This window comes from Xiphophorus hellerii, chromosome 4 (genome assembly GCF_003331165.1).
Source record: "Xiphophorus hellerii strain 12219 chromosome 4, Xiphophorus_hellerii-4.1, whole genome shotgun sequence".
Taxonomy (NCBI): domain Eukaryota; kingdom Metazoa; phylum Chordata; class Actinopteri; order Cyprinodontiformes; family Poeciliidae; genus Xiphophorus; species Xiphophorus hellerii.
Window position 1 is genome coordinate 1,965,123 of NC_045675.1, and position 11,711 is coordinate 1,976,833.

Here is an 11,711-nt window from a genome sequence, read left to right on the forward strand (position 1 = left end):
ATCGCATGGAGCTGCACAATATATTGGTGCAATATTTGGTATTTGGAGCTTCATGCATCCATTTTCTGCTCATAACAAATAAATCTGACCAGTTTAATGAACAAACCTGATGTTTGCTTTTAGTGACTGGAGTGTAACACTGAGTGGTTTGGACAATGAATCATGAAACGGAAAGAAAACATTTAGGATAATCGTGATTGCTATAGATTCACAACCATATATTTTCCTGGTATTATTCGGTTTCAAATGAAGTAAGTGGACTACAGTGCAGGGCATTATGGGTAAATACAATCAAAGCAAACGCGCTAGGCTAGCGCTAGCAGGAGAAATGTCTCGTGGTTTTTGCCAAAGACTAAAGAGAAATCCTCCAACTGCTAAAATCTGACACCGCCATTTTTGTTCACATTTCATGAAGAAGGAAGTTGTGCCAGTTTCTCATGTTTTTGTTTTTCGCTGTGTCTTTTGCAGCAGCGTCTCGCGTTCCTTCCCAGTTATCGACCAGACCAACAGGCGGCTGGACGGACGGACGGCCTGGTTATGCTCAGGGCGCCGCTCGCTGTCAGGTTTCGTCTCAGCGGTAATGTCAAACGCTCAGATCAAAGACAATGGATCGGACCGATCACTTTCATCTCTTTCTGTCTTGTTGTCTCGTTTGTTCTGGAGATGCTTCAGCTGGAGGTTTAACCGACTGGAGGTCCAGGCATGATGGGGGAAATGATGGAGATGCATTATTTTGGATTTCAGGGATTTTTAAAAGCTATTTATTGTGTTTTAAAGATTCACCTGATTCTTCTGAGTGAGGATTGCTGCAGTAAACAGTTTATATTAAGTTTTTTCTGGTGTAAAATCAAAGACTTAATAGCAATCTGGACGTCAGATGGAAATTACAGATTGAAAGAGTTTTGCAAAAACTTATGTTAAAAATTAGCTAATTAACTCCAGTGCCTGAGAAGTACAATATATTACGACAGAATATAAATGAAAGGACGAGGAAAAAGATTACTTGGAAATTTTCAAAAGTTGAACATTTTTGAGTTTTAAAACTCCAAGTTTTTCCTAGAAAATTTCTGAGATTAATCTCAAAATTTCTGAGTTTCTTTATTTTATCTAAAATGTTTTAACATTTACTTTTAGTAAATTTTCAACTTTTGGAGTTAAGAAAATTTCATTGTTTTTCTAGAAATTTTATGAGATTAGCCTAAAAATTTCATGAATTTTTTCTAGCAAGTTTTCAACTTTTGGACATCAGGAATTTCTTTTTTCTTCTAGGAAACTTCTGAGATTAATCTCAAAATGTTTGAGTTTTTTAACAAATATTCAGCCTTAGAAGTTAAAAAATGTTCAGTTTTTTTTCTAGAAATTCCACGAAATCAAGTCTCAAAATTTCTGAGATTTTTTTCAATCAGTTTTTCAACTTTTGGAGCTCAGAAATTCCCTCGTTTTTTCTAGAGACTACAGAAAACACTGGAAGCCTTGTGGGGAAATTTTCGGTGAAAGCATCAAATTCCACAAGATATAAAAACAGATCGTATTCTGGAGAAAATAAAATAACATCATTATTTTCCCCGGCTGTCTGCTGGTTCTGGTGACACGGAGAGCAGCCAGGCCTCATTTCTGTGTGATTTATTTCCAGGTGTGTTTGTCTGCTCGCCGGAGACGCGGCTCGGTCCGACGGCGTCACGTCGGCGGTCCGGACCGCTCGTATTTATAGATCAGCCTGTCAGCAGCCGGAGCCGGCAGCCGGAGGAGTAATGATGCGCCGCAAATGGGCCTCATCCAAAACTCATCCACACACAGGAACACATGCAGCACTATTAACCTTCACACCCGCACAGGAAGCAGACAACAAACAGACACTAACACATTTATTACGATTTTAATAGATTTAAACCCTCCAGGCGCCTCGTTCATCAGCTGCGAAGAAACAACATAATTACTTTAAGTGTCTTAAAAATAAACACTTTTAGGCTGCAATAATTCACCAGAAACTCAGTCCTGCAACATGTGATGCACGATTTCTAAAGCAAACACTGAATATTTATGTTTGGTTCATTTTTATAAATAAGACATGAGGGAGGCGGTGTTTGTGGTGGTCGACAAGTAAAAATAAAAATAAATAGAGATAATATAAATATCAGTAAAAAAAAATTCTTGTAATGTTTGCAATCATTTTTAGGAATAAAGCTAAAAAATTCAAAGTGCCTTTCTCAGATCAACATGTGTTTACAATTACAAAATGAAGAAATTAATGCTACAATGAAGAATAATTCAAATTTAGGGGGATCTGTTATGCAAGATTAACTTTTTGTGCTTCCATTTGGGTCTCTGGTGTTTCTTACAATGATGATGTATTGGGGTTGAACGAAATAATAATAATAATAATAATAATAATAATAATAATAATAAAACAGTACATTTCTGCCAAAAAAATACCCAGAAAGAAAATTGAGATTAATCTCAAAAATTGTCTAGAAAAAAAAATAAAAAATTTGAGAAGTTGAAAAATTTGCTAGCAAAAATTCTGAAATTTAGAGAGAAATTTCAGAAATTGTCTAGAAAAAGAACATGGACATTTAAAAAAAAAAATTCTGAGTTTGTAAATTTTTTAATTTACAAACTAAATATTTTTGTTTTTTTATTTACAAACTCAGAAAAATGTTCATGTTTTTTCTGAGTTTGTTCGTATTTCCTTCACCTTTTTTGTTTTTACAAAGTGCCTAATAATCCTTCTTGGTTTGTAGAAACAGACCAAGTGCTAAAAAAAGTTTTTTAGTGTTTGGAAAATGAGCCGTTTCAAAAATGTTTTGCTTTTGTAGATCAGAAATTTCCGTGTTTTTTTTCTAGAAAATTTCTGAGCTTAATCTCAAAATAACTCAGTTTTTTTGGTGGGATTTTACTCTTTTTTTCCATCTGCAGCAGTTGGACACCAACACAACAGACGTATCACAGAGACTCACACTGACCTGACCTCGTATTTCCTTGTTGATCAAAGTTGACCAAATTAAAGATATATTTAAAATCTTTCACATTGTTCTGCAGATCTGTGATGAAGCCAGTGTTAGCGGGATTATTTCTGGCTCCTCAAGGAGAAAATCCGCCCCAAGCACATCTTCATCATCTGCCGCTGTGAGCAGCCATGATGGCGTCTTCCTCCTGGCTCAATGTGAAACCGGCTCTTCCTTCCAGCCCTAATGACTCCGCCGCACGCTGCCGACGCTGAACATGAGCTTCATGAATTAATTTCCTGCCGTTTATTTTGCATTTTAACCCTGGAGAGTCGTAAATCTGATGGATACAGAGATAATCTGGATTCTCAGCGTGGGATTACAGGTGGCAACATCAGAGACAAAAAGACAGAGATAAACCAACGGAGAGGGTCAACAAGTCATTCATCGTTTTCCTGCTTTTTCTCACAGAATCCTAAATTTTACAGACCTGAAATATGCAGCAATAAATCAAACATTCACCTCATGCCTATATTTAAAATAATTTAAAAATATGATGCATAAATGAACAATTTATCAGGTTGTTTTTCCGTGTAGCTGCAGGCTAAAAGCCAAATGTACGTCATGAGGGAAAACACAGAACATCACAGCATAAATAGCTGGAGGCATTTTGAGTAAAATTCTCCAACCTGAAAAAGAAAATTAAATTATAGCAAACAGAAGTGAAACGGAGCGATGAGTTGTTTTAACCTGGTGACTGATACACCGACTGCAGAGGAAACCCAACAGATCATTTTCACCTGTGAATTGTTTTTTCTTCATATTTTTGAGTTTTTCTGCGCTGACAGATCGTACCTGCTTCATCTGCAGCCGCAGCGCCGCGTCCCGGTGATGATTCGGTGGAAGTGATAAGCAGCTGTACACTGTAAAAAATATCCGTAAATTTTACAGTTAAATAAAGTAAACCATAAAAATTTAAAACCGTAAATTGGAAATCAGTTTTAGACTGTTTCTTTAACAAGTAATTACCGTAAATAAGATAATTAGGAAAAAATGTAATTTTTACTGTTTTTCTTCAGAAAATTTACATTGCCCTGCTGTTAAAAAAAATCTTGTAATACTTTTAACAGTAATATGCTGTAGTTTTTCTAGTAGTATATACTGTAGTTTTTGCACTCATCCTTCTTAAGTAATACAGTTAGTAGCTGTTAAAAATGCATACTGTTGTGACAATTACAGAAACATACTGTAATTTTCCTAGCAATGTATACCGTAGTTTTTGCATTCAATAATTATAAAGTATACAGTTCGAAACTGTTCAATATGCATACTGCTGTGGCAATTACAAAAATATACTATAATTTTTCTAGCAGTGTATATCGTAATTTTTTACATTTAATTAATCTAAAGTATACAGTTCAAAACTGTCAATATGCATACTGTTGTGGAAATGAAAAAAAATTTGCATTTAATTCTCCTGATAGCCCAAATTATGTAAAAATAAACAAATACTTGCAATCGTCTTAAGTTGTGGGTCCTGAATCTGGAATCTATTAAAGTTTGACTTTTTGAATGGAATTATGGAAATTAAATATCTTTCCATGAAATGTTCTGTACTGTAAATTATCTTGTTGCCAATATTGGATTTTTTTTTCATTAACAAATAAATTAAAATAATCTGTACTCAGTCACAGAAAATGTTTTAGAGATATTTGTAGTCTATATTGTAATATAATTTATTCGGTTTAACAAAAGTCATGTAAGTCAAGTTTCCTGCCTGTAGACCTGGCAGGCAGCCTGTAGTCAGTCTTAATTAATGGCCCAACAGGGGGCCATTAACAGGGCCCCTGCACCTGGCCCGCGCGGACGGGCGAAGTGGAGTTCTGGCGGTACTTTGGAAGCTGTGGATTTGAACGGACCAATCAGCGCGCTGCATTTGAGGACCCGTCGCACTCGGTGGTTCGCGTTTTTGTCCAGCTATTCCGCTCAGATTGTGCAGAGACTTCATCATCCAACCTTCTCCGTCTGATCGTCTCTCTTTCTCAGGTAAGGAAATATTGCGGAAATTTTCAGAAAACAAATAGTTTGAATTGCATTCGGTTGGTTGAAAAGAAATTTCAGGGGAAACGAGGAAAAAAAAAAGTTGTGGAAAGTTAGCCTCTCCACAAAGCTATTGCTTACATCTGTTTTGTATCGCCATTGCTGTAAGCTATCCATCGAAGTAATATATTTAAGATGTATTCATGCAACCTGTGTGCAGAAACAGTTAAATCTGTTAAAGCCTTTGTTCTCCATTGCAAACTGCATCGCAACGAACCCAGGCTATGTTCAAGTGTGTTGCAGCCGGTTGCAAGCAGGTGTGTACTGGTTATGCAGCATTAAAAGCACACTTCTATCGTCATCATAATAGCATGCCAACAGTTGCTCTGGACACAAGTTTAACAAAATTAAAATGCACAGTTCCACTTTGTAACTGGCAGTGTGAAGGGATAAAAGCTTTGGTTGTTCACTTGAAGGAGCATATAGTAGAGGGGCGCCAAGTAACTTGCCCTGTGAAAGGGTGCACCTCTGTGTTTCGTGTAAAATCTTCCTTTACCTCTCACATCTCCAGGAAACATAAAAATTATTTGGAAAATGTGATTTGTGAAACAAGTAATGAAGATACTCAGAGTGCTGCAAGTGCTACCACAAAAGATTCCAGTGTGCCAGATGCAGAAGACACAGTCATAGATGGACCAAATTTCAGTGACTTGTATCTTAGGAATGTATGTATGTTTTACATAAAACTACAGGGACAGCATCTTCTTCCATCATCTACCATTCAAAACATTGTAGAAGAGATGCAGAATATACATGAATTGGGACAGACATACTCTTTAAATAGATTGAACTTGCTTCTTAAAGAAATGTCATTTGCAGATGAAGACATTGCAAAAATCTGTGACACAGTAAAACAGTCGGACTTGTTCTCAGCTTGCCACACAGGGCCAATGAGAACTGCTTATTCTAGAGCCCAGTGTTTTAAAGACATGTTCAAATATGGGGAACCCAAAAAAGTGTTGTTGGGCAAAGATGAGGACAGAAAAGATAGATTTGCATACTATGTTCCTGTGCTAAATACGTTAAAAGGTATGTTAGATTCCAAATATTGGCAGGGCCTAATGATGGCTCCTGGCGTTTCAAAAGCTGATGTTCTCTCTGACTGTGACGATGGTAAGGTGTTTATGTCCAACGTATTTTTTCAAGAAAACCAAAATTGTCTCAAGCTGGTTCTCTATCAAGATGCATTTGAAGTTGTGAACCCATTGGGATCTGCAAAAAAAAAGCACAAGATCTTGGCTGTTTACTTTTCTCTACTCAATATGCCACCCCATGTCCGATCAAATACCGATCATATGCAGTTGGTCTTGTTGTGTAGAGAGAAGGATTTCAAGGAATTTGGCCATTCCAGAGTTTTTTCAGAACTGTTGACTGACTTGAAAATACTAGAGGAGAATGGGATAACTATGGCAGATGAATCAGTTGTGAAAGGAGCACTGTATTGCATTGCTGGAGACAACTTGGGCTCTCACTGCATCGGGGGTTTTACGGAAAATTTCAGTACATCTCAGTACTTCTGCAGATATTGTCTGATTACTCGGTCTGAATTTCAGAGTGAAAATCCAGCTATCATTGGACCAGAGCGGACTCCAGAAACGTATCAATCTGCCACTGAACAGCTGGAAAGAGAGGATGTGACAGAAGTACAGGGGATTAAGTTCAGGTCAGTGTTTAATACTTTAGAGAACTTTAATGTTTGTTCACCAGGCATGCCCCCTTGTCTTGGCCATGACATCTTCGAGGGTGTCCTCTCATATGATGTTGCCCTTTATCTCAAATACATGATTGTCAAAAAGAAATGGCTGACATACACAATTTTGAACAGGCGCATCAGACAATTCAAATACAAAGCAACAGATGCTTGTTCCAAACCTTGTGCTGTCACTCCAAAAGCACTGAAACTCAGTGGACAAGCAGTACAAAACTGGAATTTCTTGAGACTGTTGCCTCTGTTAATTGGTGATAAGGTGCAGGATTCACAAGATGATATATGGCAGTTAACATTGCAGCTTAAGGATATTGTTGACCTGATTTGTGCTCAGCAAATTTCCAAGCCTCAGGTTGCATATTTGAATGTTCTCATCCAGGAATATTTGGAAACCAGGAAGGTATTGTTTCCAGATAACGCACTGAGACCTAAACATCATTATTTACAGCACTATCCAGGGCTGATTCTGAAATTTGGTCCACTCATCAGGCTCTGGACCATGCGGTTCGAGAGCAAACATAGTTACTTCAAAAGATGTGCCAGACAACTGAAGAACTTCAAAAATCTGTGTTTGACTCTTTCAGAGAGACATCAAATGTTACAGGCCTTTCTTTCTGCTGGAACAGTGACTCTCCCAACCTTGCAAATAAAAGATGGCTCACCATTTTATTTAGAACTTTACAGTGAGGAAGTTAAAGGTGCAGTTCTTCATTTTGGGTTCACTGAAAACAATACAATGACTCCCACAGATGTGCAGTATAATGGAATAACGTACAAGAAGGGCCAATTTGTAGTCAGTAGGAATGATGAGTCACTGGAGTTTGGTGAACTCATCCTTACATTGGTGAAGGATGAATCTGCACTTCATTTTCTGATGAGAGTGTATCGTGGAGAATTTCTTCCACACTACCACATGTACTTTGTAAAGGATGAAACAAGAAGATTAGAATGCAGACACATTAGTAAACTGATTGACATGTGGCCATTATCATCTTACATAAAAGATGGGAATCGGTTTGTACCATTAAAGCATAGTGTTTTGGCAGTGTAAAGGCTTGATATTAATGGTTCAGAGATCAACCTTTTTTTAGTTTTCTGTATTTCAACAGATATGATGGATACACAAAAGGACATCCGCGATGCCATTCGAGCAGTGCTTCCTGGTCTTTCACAGGAAGTTTTGGCTGCTTTAGAGGATGTGTTGGAGAAACTCGGCACTACAACCACAGATGATTTCCAGTATATCACCGAAAGAGACTTATTGCCTGTGCTGAAGCCCATACAGGCCAGAAGACTGGTTGCTGCATGGGCCCAAAATAGTAAGTTTTTTGAGATATAGTCTTGTGTAACTTTTGCATAAAAACATGTGCTTTACACCTAACTACAGATCAAAAGTGAAAATGAAAGGTCAACAAAGACACATTTCAATCATATTTCATATGTTTGTTTATTTGACAAGGACAACAATGTACAGCTTCTCATTTACACCTGGTGGTTCCTGTGCAGGGGACACACAACAGTCTGTTAGAAAAGGAAACACTCTACATTAACAGTTCCCTAACATTACTTTACACAAGTAATTTTGATATCACTAACACAATTTAAATGATGAAAAATTGTAACAGTAAAAAGTACATGTACTTGTATATATTTATGTATAACTTAATTTGATATGACCAGTCGATAAGATATTTCAAAATAATTGCAGTTGTGAGATTTAAGCATATTGTGTATATCTTGTTTTGATAAACATTTTTTTTTTCTTTACCAAAAACTTATATACTTAATGTTTTTCAATTTCATGTGTTGTACCTTTCCAGACTCAATGGCTTCAACTTCAGGCGGGGCATCCTCCTCTCCACAGTCTGTTCAGTCCTCTCAATCTGCAGCCTCACTTTCACAACCATCGTCTGCTGCTACTTCATCGCCTTTCCTGAGCTGCTCCCCAGTTTTGCCAACCTGGGTTGACAGTTTTCAGATACCGTGGCAGAAGCTTCCAGAAGAGCTGATACAGACTTTGGAACGACAGAAAAGGCCAAGTGCACGACTTCGAAGACAAATGGTGAGGATTATTGTCTCTGAAATGATGCTGATTTGCAAGAATCCAACCAAACGCAACACTACTGAAATAGCAGAAAGGATGGTGAGCAGGTATCCAAAGTCACTTAAGGATGTCATTGATGGTGACGTTATTGGACTTGGTTATCATTCCTTGGTAAAACAACTCCAGGCAAGAATTGAAAATGTCAAACGACAAGACACACCAAAGATAACTAAACGCAAGGCAGAATCAGATAATGACACTGATGAGATACCTGCTGAGCAGAAAGCCAGTGTTCAAGACACATATGGCTGTGTCAACTGGGCGCCAAAGTTTTTGCCCCTTTCTGAGACTGTAGAGAGTCAGCTTAAGAAAAAAGAAGACATGAAAAAGATGTTCAAAGACAAGAAATATGCTGCAGAAGATGTGAAAGAACTTATCAAGTCCACCTATTACACGCAACGAAAGGACATCAATAAAGGTACAAGCATCCTGAAGCTATGCCAAGAATGGCCTTTTTTGTTCCATGAAACTGGCATGGCAGAACACTTCCAGCAACTTACTGGCATCAGTCTGATGGAAGCCTTCTTCACCAATCTGGACAAAAAGGGGGAGCGCATCGTCAACTTCCTGAAAACTGTTTTTGCTCAGAAAGAAAAACAAGTTCTGGAGTCTCTCCTCAAGTTAGCAAGTGAAAAAGGTCAGTCCAGTGGTTGTACGGAGATGATTCTTCTTCTACTTGCTTTTTTTGGTGAGAAGGAAGAGCATATGTTCCACTATGTTGAGAAGACGAGCCTTGCTGAAGAGGTTGAGATGGAGGATGTGCCAGCAACACCCTGCCTTATTGTGTGTGGTATGTCTGAACCAAGTTGACAAAGTAGTTGAATGGTTCACACGGGCTTTTTGTGATATATATTTGTTCATGTTTTTTATTCAAAGGGTCCTCTTGCTACACTGCAGACTGCTTCATGTTGAGTATTGATCAGAAGATTATCAATGACCACATCACTGCCTTCTCCTGTGCCATCTGCCTGATGTTTGGCTGTTACTACTGTTTTAATATACACTACCCAGTGGGACTGCGGTCAACACTGGAGTTCCTCCAGAGGTAATTCTTATACTTACACACAGTCTATATTTACCAGCAAGATAAAGTTTTCACAACATAGATCAGAATGTTACTAGTTACCGAAATATAATAAATACAAAAGACAATTGAAATGGAGGGGAAAAAACTGCTAAATCTAAATATTCATGATAGAAATAATGCCAGTAGAAACTGTGAAAATATTTTATCATTTCTTTGCTGTTGCTGAGAAGTGTTTAAATTGTATATTTTTTATGGCCATGGAGACAGAAGAGTTCTTCAGTCTGTTTGTGAAGCAGGATAGGCACAAAAGCCTGTCACTAAATATTCCTCTGGCTCTGCCACTGAATCCCGCCACCACAAAGCTGGATCTTGTGAAATCTTTCTGTTAAGTCATTTATAAACATAACATTAAATGCAATAAAATTTCTTTTCTTCAAGGTGTTTCTTTTCAATTAATCCGGAGAGAGGAACAAAAGTTGAGCATAGCAAGAGGAGGAAGATCTTTGCGGTCAACCCAAGAGTCCTCACGCTCATCGCTGACCTTGCAGACCATGAGTGGACTTAGACCATACTTTGTGAGTCATGTGATATGATGTGTAATGTTGTTATGTTGCGGTATGTTGAAAACTGCATTTTATTGGTATTTAAGGTTTACACTGTAAGATTTCACATTTTTCATCTTCATGTTAAATTTTGCAAATTTATGTTAGACATTTTTTTTATATATATGTATATAGCAGATGACAATAACACAGATTTTATGCTGCACCACTGTCACGGCTTAATGAATATGTGGTGATTTACAAGTTTCAAGTCAAAAAACCTGACAAACGTGAACAGTTTTAGTTATCTATTTCAGAAAGGTTACAGTGGTGCCCAGCACATTTGTTAGAAAGTTCTTATTTCTGTGTATGTGCCAATTCCATATGATATGGATTATTCATTTGAAATACACTGCACCGGGGTTGAAGTGATAATGTTGTGTCATATCTGTTCAAACTTTTGCACTAATATAAGTGCTTGCTGCTTTTTGGAAGATGTTACAAGTTCTTTGTAATCAGTGTTCACAGGGTTGTGAGAAGTTTGTACAGCCCAAAAAGTTTTCATTAAATGGAAAAAATACAATAAAGTTTGGTTTTTGGATACTTTATGTAAAATTTACTTATACTTTTCCATGTTTTTACCATTAGACAAAACTGGTAACACATTATTTAGCTGCTCTAATCGATTTGATACTTTTACCAAGTAAATGTGCACTTTTTAATTTCACAATTTGCACTAACTAAACATTTCTTTAATGTTTCAATGTTAATTTTTAGCCAAAAAGTTTATTTTTCTTAGTTTTATATAACATTATGGCTTCAAAGTCAGTAATTAACCATAAAATCAGCAATACTGGTGCTCTTTTACCATTAAAGAAAAGGATGAATATCCTACATTTTTACAGTTTTTTCCCTTTGAAAAATAAAGACAAAACATGTATTAATACAGTAATTTAGGGAAATGTTAGCATGGTAAAACTGTTAAATTTACAGTAAAATGTTTTCAAATTTCATGGCATGAACCGCATCTTATATATCAATTTTAGGACAAAATATCATTTTTATAATGGTAATAATAGTAATTTTTACAGTAAAAGGTTAAAAAAACAATTTATTACTGTAGAATCAGCAACACCAATACTCATCTATCGTAATTGTAAAAAATGTCTTACTGTAATTTTGACGGTGAAATTCTGGCAACCACAGCTGCCGGTTAATTACTGTTTAAAATACAGACAAAACCCTGTAATTGTGCAGGAATTCAGTGACATATTTTATAATTTAG

The 11,711-nt window shown here is 36.9% G+C and overlaps 1 protein-coding gene across 4 annotated transcripts; it reads left to right on the top strand.

Moving 5' to 3' along the window:
• Window positions 1-3,886: 3,886 nt before the first annotated feature.
• Window positions 3,887-11,034, top strand: LOC116719259 (uncharacterized). Of its 4 annotated transcripts, XM_032561747.1 has the most exons (5): window positions 3,887-4,991; window positions 6,599-6,708; window positions 7,863-8,072; window positions 8,574-9,902; window positions 10,323-11,034. In XM_032561747.1, exons 3-4 carry the CDS (start codon window positions 7,865-7,867, stop codon window positions 9,665-9,667), a joined length of 1,302 nt encoding a protein of 433 aa, XP_032417638.1. In that variant the 5' UTR covers window positions 3,887-4,991; window positions 6,599-6,708; window positions 7,863-7,864; the 3' UTR covers window positions 9,668-9,902; window positions 10,323-11,034. The 4 variants fall into 4 exon arrangements, with proteins under 4 accessions (XP_032417638.1, XP_032417635.1, XP_032417637.1 ...); XM_032561745.1 differs by lacking the exon at window positions 3,887-4,991 and having other exon boundaries at window positions 5,271-6,708; XM_032561744.1 differs by lacking the exon at window positions 3,887-4,991 and having other exon boundaries at window positions 5,257-8,072.
• Window positions 11,035-11,711: the final 677 nt, after the last annotated feature.

What these genes read in the sequence shown, in the direction of transcription:
- LOC116719259 (XM_032561744.1), top strand. Translation starts at nt 5,270, where the DNA reads ATGTTCAAGTGTGTTGCAGCCGGTTGCAAGCAGGTGTGTACTGGTTAT.